Genomic DNA, 16873 nt, shown 5'->3' with positions numbered 1-16873 from the left:
CTGCAGGGCACAAACAGGCTGCCCAGAGGGAAGCCTCCTCACCTAATTCACCACAAGGAAAGAGGAAGGGGCCCTGGAGGGTCGATGAGGTGGGCAGAGCAGGAGAACCAGTCCCCATCCTGTCCCTCAACCCTGGGGCCACTGAGGAAGGCACAGGCAAGGAAGTATTCTCAAGGGTAAGGTGGGAGGGAGGCTGAGGAGGGAGGCTGAGGAGGGAGGCTGCAGACCCTGAGGCCCCTGGTCCATCCCCTCCCAGACAGGGAAGCCCAGGGAACAGGAAGGGACCAGAGGACAGTGGGTGAAGGGAAGAGCTGGAGGGCCACACAGCTCTGCTGCTGCAGCCAGCATAGGCAAGGGTCCAGCTCCCCCGCCCCGCCCCAAGCACAGGAGGCTCCCCCCACCCCATTCCCACTCAGGAAGCTCCCCCCACCCCATCCCCACTCAGCAGGCTCCCCCCACCCCATCCCCACACAGGAAGCTCCCCCCCACCCCATCCCCACTCAGGAAGCTCCCCCCACCCCATCCCCACACAGGAAGCTCCCCCCCACCCCATCCCCACTCAGGAAGCTCCCCCCCACCCCATCCCCACACAGGAAGCTCCCCCGACCCCATCCCCACACAGGAAGCTCCCCCCACCCCATCCCCACACAGGAAGCTCCCCCCACCCCATCCCCACTCAGGAAGCTCCCCCCACCCCATCCCCACACAGGAAGCTCCCCCCACCCCACCCCACTCAGGAAGCTCCCCCCACCCCATCCCCACACAGGAAGCTCCCCCCACCCCATCCCCACACAGGAAGCTCCCCCCCACCCCATCCCCACACAGGAAGCTCCCCCCACCCCATCCCCACACAGGAAGCTCCCCCCACCCCATCCCCACACAGGAAGCTCCCCCCACCCCATCCCCACTCAGGAAGCTCCCCCCACCCCATCCCCACACAGGAAGCTCCCCCCACCCCATCCCCACACAGGAAGCTCCCCCCACCCCATCCCCACACAGGAAGCTCCCCCCACCCCATCCCCACACAGGAAGCTCCCCCCACCCCATCCCCACACAGGAAGCTCCCCCCACCCCATCCCCACTCAGGAAGCTCCCCCCACCCCATCCCCACACAGGAAGCTCCCCCCACCCCATCCCCACTCAGGAAGCTCCCCCCACCCCATCCCCACACAGGAAGCTCCCCCCCACCCCATCCCCACACAGGAAGCTCCCCCCACCCCATCCCCACACAGGAAGCTCCCCCCACTCCATCCCCACTCAGGAAGCTCCCCCCACCCCATCCCCACACAGGAAGCTCCCGGGGACACTGCCTCCTGGGCACTTGGTTTCATGCTGGAGTCCCTGGTCTGGACCAGGGCCACACCCTGCTCACTTGCTGGTCCATCCTGCGTCTGGGCTGGGCAGGCTTCTGTGTCCCCTCAGGACTGCTGCAGGCAGGAGCCAAGGGAGCCCCCGGGCAGGGCCTGCTGCAGCTGCAGGGGAAGAAGTGGCTGAGGCTCCCTGCCCTTCACAGCTGTGGATGTTGTCACTGGCACACAGAGCCAGCCGCGGAGGGGCCAGGCCGGTCACAACGCACCTCTGTGCCTAGCCCCAAGCACTCTTCCCATAAAGCCATCTTGGAAACTCACAACGTGTATCTAGGTCAGCCTCACGGTGTCCCTACAGAGTGAGTGTCCACAGGGAAGGACCGACATCATCCGACAGGACTCAGGCTGTCCCTTGTGCTGATGTCCAGAACAGGCCTGCAGGCTGCCTGACCACTCTCTTTCCAGGCCTGTGCTTTTTCCTGTCCCTGTTCCAAAGGCTGTGAAATCTAAGCCTGGGAGGTTTTGACTCCTCATCATTAGGGGTGGCTGTGAGACCGTATTCTGATCAATTAGATGCCAGCAAAAGTCCTTGAGGGCGTCACCCCTTCTGGAATAAAACAGCAAAAAGCCTCCACAGGAGAAACAATTTTGCCCATCACCCTTTCCCCCTCCTCATCTACGTTCTTCCTGTCTGGAATGCAGATACGATGCATGGAGGTATAGCATGTATCCTATGATATGAAGACAAAGCCTCTTGCTAAGAAAGGCAGGGAGGAGAGTAAGATTGCATCACAGTTGATGCCTGTGATGAATGACGGTTGTTACGTGAAGACATCTTGGAAAAGCTATGCAGAAGGAAATTTAACCCTCATTTTTTAGCTCACTATGGGCTGAATCCCTAATTTGCATCCAACCTACATATGAACAGCAAAAGATAATAACGATTGTAATAAAATCACACAGATAACACACAAGCACTCACACACACACGTGATTATTTTCAATGTATATTTATCAAGACAGAGAAGTTTTACAAAAGAGTTTTGAATGATTCACCCCGACAACCTTCAAAATGTCAAAGATAATAGGAAAAACTGCTTCTGAATCCCTTGTGGGAACTCCTCGTACCCACCCAGTGGGGTGACTTCTCGACAGAGCGCACGAGCAGCACAGCTCTCTGAGGGTCCCCACAGTCCTGCTTGTCTCCTGCACAATTGTCATTACAGGGCAGTCAAAGGCTTTGCAGAGTGTAGCTTGGTCACAAAAACCAAGGAGCTGGTCACAGAGCAGACGGCAAAGGGACAGCGTGCAGAGCAGACAGGGCAGGGACAGGGAGGAAAACAAAGGGACGGGAGCTCCAGAGAAACCCCGGGGATGCAGGGACGGGGTGTCTCCACCCAGGTGGCTGCGCTGGTTTCTCATTCTGAAGGAGACCTGCTATGAATAAAGCTGCAAGTGAGTATCTCACCAGTGCATCTCCCTGGTGCTCAGCCGAGCAAGGCTGGCCTCCCTCCCTGTCCCATCATCCTGATGCTACCAAAATGGCAGCCAACCAGGGCTGGTGGACGGCACTTGGCCTCGACTTACCTCACAGTAGGGGGCAGGCTCTTTTCTGTTTCAGAATTTGTTTGGGCAGAAAAATTTTAGAAGAAAATAACAAAATGACTTACACACCAGCGAAGTTTGGTGCCAGGGACTTCTCAAGATCCTCATCCTCGTCCTCCCCTGGGGGGCAGCTGGACCCTGGGTCAGGAAGCAAGAGTGACAGGCAAGAAGAGTCAGACAGTTGCTCTGGGAACAGACTAGCCACCAGAATCAGGGAAATGAAGTGCAGGAACCAAGTGACCGCTGATTAATCACGATCGATTGACCCTGACAACCTGCCACATCCCCAGCACTTCAGTCAGCTCCTGACTTTGCGCCTGTTCCATCAGCCCTGCATGGTCATCCCCTTGATCCAGAGGGCCCAGCTGAGAGGAGCCCTGCTGGGCCAAGGTGGACCTTCCCTGAAGCCAGTCCCTCCCCATGCCCTGCCTGGTCCCAGACTGCTCCCTCCAAAGAGGGCACAAGACCCATGTCACCAGGCATCCTGAGGCCAGCGGGCCTAGCGGCTCCCACACCAGGACTGAGTGCACAGGGAGCAGCAGCGGGAATCCCCAGGACACACAGCACCTGCGTGGCCGTGTGTGCGGCTCCTGGCCAGGGGCTGGCTCTCCCCAGCAAGCTCAGTGGGCTGCCTGGCAGCTCATGACCTGGCTGGCACATCGGGCAGCGACCCTCAGGCTTCTTGGCACTGTAGCTCCTATGGTTGCCCTGCTGTGCTGTCTCCTGCCACCTTCTTCAAATCGCCACAAAGTGTGTGGTTTCTAACACCAGAAATCTATCCCCTGGTGGTTCTAGAGGCCCCAGGTTTGGGCCTGAGTGTGAGTGAGATGGCACACTAACAGCTGCAGCAGGGTCCTCTGAGTCTCCAGCTCCGCAGGGGCCTGGGGCCCCTCTGTGGGCCTTGCTGTGGCCACACTCTGCGGTCTCTGCACCATCTCACGTGGATACAGCCACTGGATTCGGGGTTTCCCAATCCAGCAGGACCTGCTTTAACTACTAATATCTGCAAAGCTCTGTTTCCAAATAAAGCCACATTCTGGGGTTTCAAGTGGACGTGAATCTGGGGGGGCATGCTAGTTCACAACACAGGCTCCCACCCACAAACCTTCCTCAGCTGCCCTGCTATATTGAAATTAATCACATCAATGTTCCTTTGGCTCTCTTAGGGACTACCCTCGAGATGGAAATGGGCACCTGGGCTGGGAGCCGGGGACCGAGGGCTTCTGTGGGCCCTGTGGGCACATGGCTCCTGCAGCAGGATGAACCCAGCCCCACAGGGAGCCCTGGAGAGCTCTGGCTCCTGCACTCTAGTCCATGCTTCCCCTGAACAGGTACCCTAATGCGTCCACTCCTGCCCAGTGTCCCTTCAAACCAGCGCTGAGCACAGCCACAGCTGATCAGGCAACTTCAGGGTATGCAGAGCTCGGAGCACTTGGAATGGACGGCAGTGCCAGCTCACTGGAGCAGGCACACACATGGCCACCCCCAGTCCCCCGCACCGGGCAACCTGCTCTAGTCTCACCATTGCTGTGTCCTGCCCCCACACCTCCCTCCCTGTAGGGTGGGTGGTAGGTCCCCTCATGTGAGGCACCTGGACAAAGACCTGCGAATTCTGGCCCTCAGCTTGCCTGCTGGGAGGTGACCCTGGGAACGCCCCTTCCCTGTCTGACAACACCCACGTATTCCTGCCTGTTGGGGAGCATCCCTACTGCCCTGCTGCCCTGCACAGAGGCACTGGGGGGACACCAGGAGGTCTCTCCTCAGGACACAGCCAGCGCTACCTTCCATGGTGGTGCTCTTGAAGCATCTGCCTCACAGGCCAAGCAATGGGGCCGAACACTGGATCCTCAGGGCAACCACAGGGACACAGTCCGGGCAGCCTGGCCTTCGAAATCTCCCGAGTAGGGTGGAGGAGCTGGGTCCCAAGCTGTACCCACCCCCAGCCCAGGCAGTAGAAGTCTCCCAGATGGGTCAGCTCGGGGACTCCAAACCAAACTGACTTCATGGCAACTGTGTTTGCAGGTCCCAGTTCCTGCTCTTGAGTGTGCTTGCTGTAGCCAGGTGTGTGGCAGAGCAGGTAACCAACTCGTCCAGACAACAGACAGGAAAGCCGGGGGGAAGGGACAGAGCAGGGCCCTGGAGCACAGAGGCTACTGGAAGCCGGCCCTCGCCAGCCAGCCACACAGCACCCTGGAAGCCCGCGTCTCTGCCTGTTGAAACCGAAGCATTGCTATCATGTTCATTCAAAATAATAGTGTCCGGTCTGCCAAACACCTGCGTTAGGAGCTGACCTTGTGACTGAATTGTCACGCCATTTAGTCTGCCTGTGAGCTGGTGTGTGGAGACCTTGGAAGGTGCCACCTCTCCTGGGGAATGACCACCTGCCAGCACATGAGCAGCAGCTTCAGAAGCATGGGGGCCGAGCCACCTCAATCACTGCATCAGAAGATGGCCCTGGGACTGGGATCGCCATCCTGTTCACACAGGCTCCAGTTAATTGCCACGTATGCACCCCGTCTCTGTGTGTTTGCCACACGCTTATTGAAAGGAAATAACCCAGTGTGTGCTTTAAGCCATTCTTGAATAAATGACAAGCATCTTTTGCAGAGAGCCTGTGCATACAGCTCAAGAGAAAAGCCCCAGCATCCACACGGTCGGCTCAGTACTCAAGGACGAAGTTCAAATCTTCACAGGCAGCATCTCCCTGGCAGGACAGGAATGAGCTCTCAGCTCTGCCAGGGAGACTGCTAATGCTGTGTGCCTGACCAGAGGCTCCCACGCTGGACCAGGGGTGCCAGCTGCCCAAGCCGGCTGTTCCTCATTACCCCGCACAACCCAGCCTGTCGCACCCTCAGCAAATCTACCATGATGAGGCTTCTCACTGATGTATGTGTGTGTCAGGGCCGTCTGCGAGGATCCTGCTTTCTCAGCCCTGTGACTGTCTGTCTCCCACAGTATTCCTTCCGCAAGCCAGAAGACCAGCACTGTTCTGTGCCTGCATGGACACACAGTACCTCAGCAGTTTTGCCAGTCCTTGGTCCCCAACCCTTGAGCCACCTCTACTGGGAAGACCAGCACAGACACTGCGGCGGGCAGTGCAGAGCCCAGTGAGTCCAGGAGAAGAGACGAGCAGCCCCAGAAGACTGGACTCGCCCCTCAGCTAGCAGAGCCAGGTGCTCCATGGTCAGGCGTGCCTGAGAGGGCAGTGCAGGGGTTGGGGTGGCCCCCTCAAAAGGCGTTCACCTGGAATCTGTGAAAGTGACCATATTTAGGAGGGTCTTGGTAGATGTGATCAAGCTGAAATGTAGAGATGAGGTCATCCTGGATTATACCCTGAGTCTAATGACAATTGTGCTTATAAGGGACAAGTGGAGCAATACAGCCACGGCCCAGGAACACCCAGAGCCACGGGACCACAAGAGCAAGGAAGCAACCTCCCCTGGAGACCACAGAGGAAGCACAGCCCCAGCCACACCTGTCACAAGAATGGCCTCCAGAAATGTGCTGTCGTCAGGCCCCAGGTTCATGGTTTGCCACAGCAGCCCGGGAAACACACAGGCAGCAGCGAGGATCCTGGGAACTGCATGAATTCCTTGCTGCTCCCCTTACAGGGCTCCTCTTCAGAACAATCTCTGGCTGTCTTTGTGACCAGAGGAGAGCGCCATGAAAATTCTCACAAGTCAGGACAAAAATCAGGTCTTTGGATAGTCTGTTAATGTATTTGTCAATATTTCCTCTCTGCAAAGTGTTTTGCAGGAAGATGACTTTGTCCCTATTAAGTGTTTTGATGATTTTAGGTTAAGCAGGGCAGTGATGAAGGACAAGTGTAACTAGTAAATGTCATCACATCAGAGTTCAACGAGCACAGCACATTGGCTCCTCCGTCTCCTGTTCTGACCTCGTCTGCTCACGTAGGACAGGTGCTCATTTCTTACTGCTGCTGTACAGACGGCAACACACTAAGCACCAGAATGTTATCACCTTGGTGCTCTGGAGGTCACAAGTCCTAAAACCAAGGTGCCAGTGGCTGCAGCCCCAGGGAGAGTTCTCCTTGTCCTTCTACCTCCTAGAGGCCACCTGCACACCTTCCTCAGCCTACAGCCCCTTGATCTCCTTCAAACCCTGAAGTCCAGCATCTTCTTCCACCCACGTCCTCTCCCACCCCTGCCTCCTTCAACACAAACACCTCTTCCTGCTCTTGCTTCCCTCTGGTAGCAATGGCCCTGGTGGCTACTCTGGGCCCACCTACATGGCCCACGAAATCTCCCTCTCAAGAGCTGTATCTAAACCCCATGTGCAACACCTAGCCTTTGGCCATGTAAGGCAACCTGTCCACAGGTACTGGGGTGAGAATGTGGACGCCCCAGGGGCCCCTATTCTGCCAACCACAATCAGATGAGTCCAGGGCATGACCAACAAGATGTTGTGAAGGAAGTCGGGAAGCAGGGAGAGGTGAACCTTCAGTGAGGAGTGAAGGAAGATGAAACCACTGTTGCTCCTCCCACTTGGCTGTGTGCTGCTCTAACTTGACTCGACAGTGAGAGCCTAGACACAGACACGTGGTGAGCTGAAGGAGAGCAGGTGAGTCAGGCAGGAGGCCAGGTGGGCGAAGGCACACACAGGTGCACCTGGAGGATGAAGACTAGCGGGTGCAACACAGGACAGTCAGTAGACCTAATCCAGGAGACTGGCTTTGCTTCAAGGGCAGGTGGGGGGACAGAGGGAGGCGAGAACAATGAAAGGGGACGGAAGGTGCTGCCATTTCCTGGGCACGTGAGGAGGTGAGGTGGCTTCAGTCCTTTTGGGGGAGTCTGAGGCACCTGCAGAAGTCCTGTGGAGAAACAGGAAGTTGGGTGGTGGGTGAGTAGAGCTCACTTGGGAGGCTTGTGTGGCCTGCAGTGAACCCAGTACCTTGGTGCAAGACTTAACTGGAGTAAGTGATAGGGAGGACCACGAAAGCCACCTAAGACCCACCCTGAAGGTGCACGGAGTGCTCTAGGGGGCAAGGGGAGGAGGCTCCTCAGTGGTCCTGCCTCCAGCAGGCAGGAGGCCCTGGAGAACCTCTCATCAGAGTGCAGATCAAGCACAGCAAACCCCTACTCAAGGTTTTCACAAACGGTTTTGAGCTGTTTCTTGGAGATCTTTCTGCATCTGCATACTTTCCTCATTCCTTCTAATCAAAGCACAGCACTCCATCAAATGATGAGCCACATTTATCTAAGTCACTGTTAACATTCATTTTTCTTCCTATTACAATGTAAAAAAAATAAATAAATAACCTGTTGTGGTTTAGATAAGAGGTGTCCCCAAAGCTCACCACTTACAAGACAACGCAGGAACATTCAGGGGCAAAATGATCAGAGCTGTGACCTAATCAGTGGAATGACCCACCAATATGAATTAACTGGGCGGTAACCACAGGTAGGCAGGGTGTTGTTGGAGGAAGTGTCACTAGGAGTGTGCCTTTGGGGTTTATATTTTATCCCTGGAGATGTCTGCTTCCTGGCTGTAACTGCCCTCTGCCACATCCTTTCAAAATGATGTTCTACTGTCACCTCAGGCCCAGAGCTAGAGCTGGCTAAACCTCTGAAACCATGAGCCAAAATAAACTTTTCCTCTAAGTCGTTCTTGGTAGGTCTTTTGGTCACAGCAACACAAAGCTGACGAAAAGAATCTGCCTATTCCTCTTTGAGGTTACCTTGGATTTTCAGACTCCAGAACTGAGAAAATTAGTTTCTCATGTTTAAACTACCTAGCTTGTGCTGTTACAACACCCTTCAATCTAAGCAGACCCAGGAGGGTCACTAGGAGGCAGATTCTCAGCTCCATCCTAGAGCCTGTCACTTGACAGGTCTGAAATGGAACTCTGCCCTTGTAACAAGCCAGTCTGGTCAGCTGGAGATACACCACAGTAAGGCCAAAGTTCTCAAGGCCCGGTCCAACTAAATCGGAAGCTGCAGTCCAGCAAACCCTGTGATCCCTGAGCACACTGGAAGCCGCACTGCACGGCCTTGCAGGGCATTCCCAACAGTGTCAATAAATCTGTACTCTTTAGTGTCACGACCTCTAAAAAGGAGATTGTAGAAAATAAAAAAAAAAACAGAATTTTGTATTTCACATTGGCTTTTTCTGCCTAAATAACAGATTGTTTTATGAATATTACTAATATTTAGAGGAGTAATAATTGACGATTTATAAGATATGCCATTCTACCTTGTACAAAGCTATAAAATAATTACGTGCAATGAGCTAACTACTCAACTTTATTCTATGCATTTGTCTAACTGAAATCCATAAAAACAGTTACACACTGTTTACATTTGAAAGTGTAAAATATAAAATCATTTTTTTTAGCTTTTTGATACCGTAATAAAATGAAACAGAAGAGAGTCCATAAAAAGGAAAATAGCAAGTAGAATTTTTTGAACTTTTAATTTACTGATCACACTTAACATTTCCAGGATTCACCCTGGGCCCTTTGCCCACTGAGAGAATGAAAGGAACCACTCTGAGGATGTGGGACCACCAGTCAAGGGCTACAGAGACAGAGGGGCTCCGTTCCACTTCTCGTCCAGCCCCAGAATCCCACGAGGTCTACCGACGGGGACAGCAGGGGTGGGGACAGGTCCAGGGCCAGTCCACACTGGCAGGAAGGCACCGTCAGTGCAGACAATCATGGCCTCCTGTTGGCTTGGTCCTGGTCCGTCAAGGACTTGGGGTCTTCGCAGGCTTAGGAAGGCGGGTGATCCTCACCCCGGATGCTTCGGTACTTAGCCATATCTTCTGGAAACACTTTAGAAAGTTCTTGAATCAGCAGGCTTTTAAATTTCTATGAAGAAAAATACTGTCAAAAAATCTGCCCTATCATCCAAGTTAAAGGTCACACGATCCCCCATGATCCCTCAAATTCAACTGGGTCCCCAGAAGAGTGGGAACAGGGCTTCCTCCGTTCAAGTGGATGGTCCCTGCACGCCTGCTCACCTTCCGTGAACACAATACCTGGAGAGCCCACCACAAGAGTGTCTGCAGCCATGCTGAAGGCACACTTACGCCTCCCTGAAAAGGTAACGTCCCTTTTAAAACAACTCCTCATTTCATGCCCAAAGAAAGGAAAAAGCACCTCTCGGCAGGAGCCAGACACACAGGCGGAAATGACCTCTGCAGACAGCACAGGTAACAGGGATTTAAAATAATATTTAATTAAGCAATTACTTACTAGAATCACATCAAACTCACTGTGTGCAAACAGCTCCAAGAGAAGCTTTCAGAGCACCAGAAAATACATTATCTATGCAAGCCCCACGGCTTTCTAAGCCTATGTTATCAGTGTAACATTTGCTTTTAAACCCCAAACTAAAAGCAATTAAATCTGCCAGCATCTCAAGACCTTTATTCTTAAGAGCTATACCAAAAAGGGGCATGAACACATTTGCCATTTAAAAATAAATTTTTAAAGGAGCTCTTCATTTCAACATAGAATACTTACTAAGAATCCTCTGAACCACAGAATCATAAACTCAGGAAGTGTATCAACAGCTGGGATCCAAACAGAAAAACAGAAAGCATCCATACCATCCAAGTACAATACTTACCGTAGTGTTGAAATGAAGAGCTAAACTATTTTAAAATACAACTTATTTTAAGTTTAAATACATATTCCACTGGAGAAGTAAAAGTCACAGAACTGTGACCTGAGACCGTCACAGATCTGAGAGCTGACAATGAGCAGAGATGCAAGGGAGGGGTAAACTATTCGACCTCGTGTGTCACTGACATCAGCACGTCCTTCAGGGCCCAAAGGCAGAGCTTAACAAGTGTCCAATGGGGCTGGGAGCACGGAGCCCGTGGACCAGCCACTGTGCTCACAAAGGTGACTTCTGATGGTCGGTAAAACTCATTCACCCTTGATCAGGGGAACAGCACCATCGAGCCATCACAACTTGCTACTGATAGAAAGCTGAACCATATCTGGAAGGAAGCACAAAGTTCAATAGCTCCCCAATCCCAAAAGGACAAGAAGGAGGAAGCTGTGGGCTCCAAACTAACATCTGCCTCCAGGGCCATTTCCCACCTGTGGGATGCCTGGACCAGGCCCTGGGAAGCTGACAACCAGGCAGAGGTGCTGACACAAGTCTCCTGACAGAGCCCTTCCCCTCACTCCTTCCACCCAGCCAGAGCCACATGGGCACAAGAAGCCCCTCTGACCCACCAGCCTGCACACATCAGACACAACCAGGTGACACCAGGTGAGCCAGGCTGGCACCTGGAGGGCACTGGGCAACACCAGAAAGAGAACATACATGTCCTACAGTCCTGGAGCTTAGCCAGCAGGCAGAAGAAGGAAAACAGAAGAAATAAAATGCGAACTCAACAGCACTCTCAGTTAAGAAATTTTAGAGAAAAGCCTCTCACAGAAGATGAAATGAGCCAGGCCAGAAGAGTCCCTTGTGCAAAAAGAGCTCGAGAGAGTTTCAGCCAAGGAAGCAGCTGGAGGAAAGAGGACAGGGGAAAGCAGCGTGGGGGCCAGCATGCAGACCAGGCAGGGCACTGGGGGCCAAGGACAGGAGGCCACTGCAATCCCAACGCAGATTTAAACACCAACTGAGCTATATTTCATGCTCAAGATGCAGTGGTCTCCAGATGCCGTCAAGGCAAATAAAATCTAAGTTCTCCACAGAAACGTAAGGAACAGTAAGAAGGGCTTGGAGGTTGGGAGCTGGAGACAATCGCACGAGAGAGGTAAGAAAATATTCAAGAGTCCTCTGAAATACAGAATCATAAACTCAAGAAATGTATCAACAGCTGGGATCCAAACGGAAAAAAACAGAAAGCATCCGTACCACTCAAGTGCAAACATGGCATACTGAACAAACTGACCTGTTCGTTCTTAAATGCAGACTACAATTTGGTTTTTTAAATTTTGTTGCTACCACACAGCTCACTGATATTTAACTTAACTACCTATCACAGCATCTTAACGGTAATGCCATGAACAGTTGCTGTTCTGTCGAGTATGGAAAAGGACAAGCCTACCAGCCAGACTTGCTACATATCTCTTTCCAAAGTATGCCTTGGCATTTTCTGCTCTTCATGCCAGTCTTACCTTCATTGTGTCAATCTTGCCTTTAACTTGCTCATTTTTGGCTAAAGCCCTCTCCAGGCACTCTTTGGTGTAGAGTTGGGGGTTTCGACCTTGATCTATGTATCTAGAAACATGGAATATATCTCAGTTAGCATTCAGATGGTGACACCTATTCTCAGTTTTCTGGGGACTATGGCAAAAAAAAAAGTTCACTACATATCTTATGTATGTCTTCCTATGGCTCTACTTAGACAAAACTGAGTCCAGGAAGAAGGTGAATTAAGATTTTCTCATTTCCATAGCATCTCATATTATTTCTTGTAACAGCATATGAAATCAAGGAATGCTCTTTATAAACACAGGAAAGCTGCATAAGCCATTCCCACTTCACATCTGTTTAGCATTTGTATTATTCAAAATACTTTCATGCTATTAGCTTTTTGATTCCACAACAGCCTGAGGTAAGAAAGGCTGTTTCTTCTTTCTTTGGGATTGAATCCAAGGGATTCTGTCTCTGCTCCACTCCCAGCCCTTTTTAAAAATTTTATCTCAAATGGCAAAACAGAAATGACAAGTTCTGGAAACCTCATTTTACTGTGATGTTTTTGAAAAGATGTAATGAAAGAAGGGTAATTCATTTAGAATTGCAGTTAATATCCATCCATTTCTCAAGGAAAAAAAAAAAAACAGGAAACCTTGACAGAATTCCACAGAACAGGGCTGATCATTCCACATGTCCTAAATAAACAGCCATCACATCAACAGCAAGGCCCTACTCAGGCTGGGCTCTTCTAAGACCCAAGAGATGAATCCCACTTCTGCCATTTTGGGTTAAACATGAGGTGTCCCCCAAAAGCTCACATGTGAGACAACACAAGGAGTTTACAAATTAACTAACTGGATTATGAGAGCCTTAACCTAACTCATGCATCAATCCACTTGAGTGGATTAACTGCAGTGACTAAGGAGGCAGGGTGTGGCTGGGGAAGTGGGTCACTTAAGAACTATCTGACGTTCCTCTGGGGTATATATTTTGTTACAGGGAGCCAAGCTTAGTCTCTCTCTGTTTCCTGGTATCATGTCCTGAGCTACTTTCTTCCTCCATGTCCTTCCACCACAATGTTTTGCCTCCCCTTGGGCCCACAGCTATGGAATCTGCCATCTGTGAACTAAGATCTCTAAAATCGTGAGCCCCCACGATTCTAGAGATCCTCCTCTAAAATTGTTCTTGTCAAGTCCTTGGCCACAGCAGTGAAAAGCTGACTAAAACATCTGCCAACACACAATCTCAACTTTCCATGTAGGAAAGGTTATTCTACCTTTGCTAAAGTCCGTCCGTGTGTGTCCTAAAGAACACTCCTTGGGCCTGAACTCCTCCTCCACTGTGCGCACCTCAACTTCCAGCATCTGCTACCGAGAGCCACAAGCTATCCATCCTTTTCCTGAGACCCCAGATCAATCTCTGCAGGCCCTCTGCCCTTAAGTAATCTTGTCTCCTCTACCCTCCTTTCATCAGAAGACCAGAGTCATCACTGGCATTTGTCACTATACCCGTCCCAAGCACTCAGGGCCAGAGCAACACTGAGAAGGATGCTTCAATTAGCAGAGTTCACAAGCAGGAAGCCGCTGCCCAGGAGTCCAGAGCAGCACCACGCGCAAGCCCTTCAATCCACCTGAAGGCATAGGCCTCAGTGGTGCTGAGAACAGGTAGACTGCACATGGCACCTGGCTGGCAGCTAAAGGGTGGAAGGGAGGCCACAACACTCAGCCTCTATGTCCTGTCTGTGTAGGCAGCTACTGAGTGACATTCTAACTAGAACTTTTATCTCCGACCTTTCTGGATAAAAAACAACCATAATGTTCCCTTTATTGTTCAAGGTTATCAAATATAAGTTTTGCTACAAAAAGTACAAGAATTCTTATTCCAAAGCAGCACAGGGAGGGAAAAGTTACACTGCATAGAGAAAATGATACTAGTGTGGAGGCACAGGCCTGGGATTTAGTCGTAACTGAGACCTTTACTAGCTACACAACCTATTACAGTTACTTATCAGTTCTTGTGAGGATAAAACTAGAGCTGTGACAAGCCAGTGTGATAAAACCTGAATTAAAATCCTAACCAATTTATGTACTGAAGGCATCCTCCAAGCCACCCCTGTGACAGGTGCTCATCTCCAGCAGCAAACAGTGAATACCTTTCCCACAGCACCTGGTCTGAGACCTTTACCTTCTTCCCAACATAGGAGGTATCATCATCTCCCAGAACCAGCACAGCACAGGCGGTTTAGGAAAACCAGATCACACTATTTTTCACGCAGTTTCTAGCTGTAATTTTTTTCCTCCTAATTCATAATGTAGCCCACATAAGACATTAAGTTATGTGGTTGTTCTTTAGCCTAAACTTTTTAGCAGAGGGCTTGGAAGTCTACAATGCCTTTCACATATTCAGTAACCTTTTATTTTTGTGTAGTATTTTTTTCAACAACATAACTTTTTTTTTTTTAATTTCTAAATCCCATTAGTATATCAAGCTCCAGGACAGGTAACTTTGTCCGCTCTTTCACCAGCAAATGTCCATGCACTCAACTCCTGCAGGCTGAAGTCCTCAGTGTCACAACTCAACAAGATTCCTACCCAACATTAGCACGAGGAATGATACTTACTCAAAAACTTCTAACGGTACAGTAATGTCGTGAAGCTGCTGCCTGCACTTATCTATATCCTGTAGGCCGGTAACAATGAAATTCCTGGGGGTAGGTGAAAACGGGGCGTTAGTTTAACTCAGATGAGGGCCTATAGGCACCACCCACCCCGCCGCCGGGGCGCTTCCCGCATCTGCAGAGTCCCACGTGGATCAGGCCCCCTGAGACCCCTCCGGAGTCATAAACACCCTCCGACACTCCTGGGCTTCCCACTGCACAAGAAACCGCCGACGCAGGGGGCGGGGAGAAAACCAGCCTCGCCCGAGAAACCACCGTCCACCAAACCGTGCGGACCGTCCGGCCGCAGGGAGAGGGGCCCGCCCCTGCCCGACGCCGGCGCCGCGGGCAGCCGCAGCCGCCAGCCCGGTCCGGGAGGTCCCCCGCCCGGCGCCCCGAGACCAGCAGCCCCCCGCGGGGCGGAGCGAGCTCAGCGCCGTCGGGGGCGCCCGGGGGCAGAGTCGGACCCGCCCCCGCCGCACGGCCCCAGCGGGCCCGCGGCCACGCCGCCCGCCACTCACAGCTTCTGGTGGAGCCCGGCCTGGCTGCTGGGCTGGAAGTCGCTGACGATGATGCCGAGCTGCCGAATATTCTCCACGAACTTCTCCAGGTGCTCCTCCAGGTGGTCGAACTTCTCCGCCATCGGCCCGGCCGGACCGCGCCGCCGCAGCCGCCGCCCGCTCCGCGGTGTGCGCGGCGCGGCTCCCCCACTTCCTGCTTCCGCCCGGGCCGCCACCACTTCCGTTTCCTCTGGGGCTGGAGGAAGGGAGAGGAGGCGGGGCCTAGGGGGCGGGGCCTCAACTGGGCGGTGACTCTAGACTGCAAAGCTGCCCAAGTGAGCTGCACCACTAGGTATGGGTCCTGAGTGCCGCTGAGCGCTGGGGTTTGCAAAGATGGAGGGTACCTGAAAATACTAACGCAGGCTTCGCGTCAAAGACTGATTTTAAAGAAAGAGAAGTCATATATACCAGGTATCTATGGAAAGTTCTGAAAAGGTAAAGATGGATACTAAGGGAAATGAAAACCATTCCATTAGTTCTCTTTCTAGTTGCATTAGAAGCTAGAAAGATGAACAGTAAAGCAAAGTGACTGTCCAAAAGACGAAACAAAGAGACATGCTTTTGGCAAGCCTCCTGGGGAAAGGAGAGAGAAAAGAAAAACTGTATCCATGAGTGAAGGACATAATGTAGTTATGGTGAAACCTGATAGTTCCTAACTTTGGAAGATTACAGGATGTGGACTATTTTCTAAGAAAGTCCCAAGTTTACTGAAAGAAAATAAACTTAGAAAATTAGAATAGATCCCAACCTTTCCATAAACTTGTCAGTGGAAAAGAAAGAAAAAGCATAAGATCTGGTACCTGGTAGTTTCTTACACTGGTTTAAAAAAAAAAAAATTAAAGAACAAATAACTTCAAACTTACCCAGATATTTTCATACTAGAAAAAGAAGAATCACCACCAAGCTCATTTTTAAAGGGTAGTATGGTTTTGATGTGAAAATAGACTTCAAGGACAAGAAAATAAAACCTTCCTTATGAAGGTAGATGCAAAACTCTTAAATAAAATCTTAGTGAGTGGAATCAATTATCATGTATCAGCTATGTATTGCTGCATAACAAATATCTCCAAATCTTAGTGTTAAAACAAATTCATTTTTATTTTACTCACAAGCCCGTGATGTGGTCTAAGTATGGCGTTCACAGCAAACCTCTACTAGTTACTTTAGCTGAGGCACTTCACTGTGGGCTGGAGGATGTGCCTTCAGGATCCTTCCTTCACACATGGCCACATTGATACTGAATGTCCTGGCAGCACGGTTGGACCATGGGCTGGACCCACAGTTCCCCACCAGGCAGGTGTTGCAGTAGGGTTTGGGCTTCCTCTCCTGGTTGTGGCTGGACACGGAGAGCAGAAGCAGTCTCTCCCTTACTGACCTTGGGAGATCCCCATGGCTGTGGCACATTTAGAATCTCTGGGAGGGAACATCAACCCAACACCAACCCAGCGGAAGAAGTAGGAAGTGGTGCTTTGGAAGAGATCTTGTTGAAGCCCCCTTTGGAAAATACTGCTTGCCACTCATCACATTGAAAAAAAAAAAGTTACGATCCATTGGGATTCTCCTAGGATTGCATGAATGATTAAATATCATTCAGTCTATTCATATAACTAAGCCTATTAA

General features: G+C 51.3%; 1 protein-coding gene across 1 annotated transcript; it reads right to left on the bottom strand.

Moving 5' to 3' along the window:
* Positions 1-9325: 9325 nt before the first annotated feature.
* Positions 9326-15423, bottom strand: Med10 (mediator complex subunit 10). The gene is made up of 4 exons (XM_076857488.1): positions 15215-15423; positions 14658-14741; positions 12016-12118; positions 9326-9741 (listed from the first exon to the last, which is right to left on the bottom strand). The coding sequence occupies exons 1-4, from the start codon at positions 15334-15336 to the stop codon at positions 9643-9645; spliced, it is 408 nt and encodes a 135-aa protein (XP_076713603.1). The 5' UTR covers positions 15337-15423; the 3' UTR covers positions 9326-9642.
* Positions 15424-16873: the final 1450 nt, after the last annotated feature.

This window comes from Callospermophilus lateralis, chromosome 5 (genome assembly GCF_048772815.1).
Source record: "Callospermophilus lateralis isolate mCalLat2 chromosome 5, mCalLat2.hap1, whole genome shotgun sequence".
NCBI classification, from domain to species: domain Eukaryota; kingdom Metazoa; phylum Chordata; class Mammalia; order Rodentia; family Sciuridae; genus Callospermophilus; species Callospermophilus lateralis.
Note: the sequence above shows the minus strand (reverse complement) of the source record. Positions and strands in the feature narration are given on the sequence as shown.